Source organism: Cynoglossus semilaevis, unplaced genomic scaffold, assembly GCF_000523025.1.
Source record: "Cynoglossus semilaevis isolate Cse_v1.0 unplaced genomic scaffold, Cse_v1.0 C18942396, whole genome shotgun sequence".
NCBI lineage: Eukaryota > Metazoa > Chordata > Actinopteri > Pleuronectiformes > Cynoglossidae > Cynoglossus > Cynoglossus semilaevis.
In genome coordinates this window covers 1-637 of record NW_007590320.1, presented here as the reverse complement: position 1 = coordinate 637, position 637 = coordinate 1, and the positions used below count along the sequence as shown (strand labels likewise).

Genomic DNA, 637 nt, shown 5'->3' with positions numbered 1-637 from the left:
TTTTTTTTTGCAGAAACTCTCATTGCTTCACATGGCAAGTGGGAAGAAAACCTCTGTTTCTCCAGAGGTTGAAAAGAGCCAGGAAGACTCGTTTGAGTATGTTCCACCAAAGGTTGGTTCCGGGACTGTTTTGCCCTTTTCGTTTATTTTCTTTATTATTATTATAAGATTTAATACTTCCTCTCTGTTACCACCGAAAGCCTAAGGGGAGACGCAACACCACAGCCAAGGCATCTGTGAACACGGCCATTGACGTTTTAGACCTGATGTCTTCAAGTGAGGGTGAGAAGGAGGAGGATGAATGGCGTCCTGAAAGAGCTGAGAAGGGACGCAGGGTCTCCAAGAAAGCAAAGGCAATTGGGGTAGGACTTAAATAAACGTTGGGAACAATTTCAATTTGAACACTAGGAAGCCCGCTGTCTCTGAATTAAAGTTAGCATGACCGTGATTTCTGTTCCCCAGTGTGCCTGTAAGGGTCGCTGTGGCAACAAACAATGCAAGTGTCGCAAAGGAAAGATGACGTGCGGCGAAAACTGCCAGTGCAACCGTGAGAAATGTCGAAATATGGACAACCAGGCAACGACTGAGGTACTTCTGAACTCCAACTTTTTCTCCAACTCTTTTGCGTTCACAGCAT

General features: G+C 45.2%; 1 protein-coding gene across 1 annotated transcript; it reads left to right on the top strand.

Annotated features, from left to right (window-relative positions):
- Window positions 1-16: 16 nt before the first annotated feature.
- LOC103399567 (chromosome-associated kinesin KIF4-like) lies at window positions 17-626 on the top strand (the record flags this gene model as incomplete). The annotated part of the gene is made up of 3 exons (XM_008338238.2): window positions 17-112; window positions 201-362; window positions 463-626. Coding segments are annotated over exons 1-3 (407 nt in total), but the record flags the coding sequence as incomplete, so codon positions are not given.
- Between the last annotated feature and the right edge of the window lie 11 nt (window positions 627-637).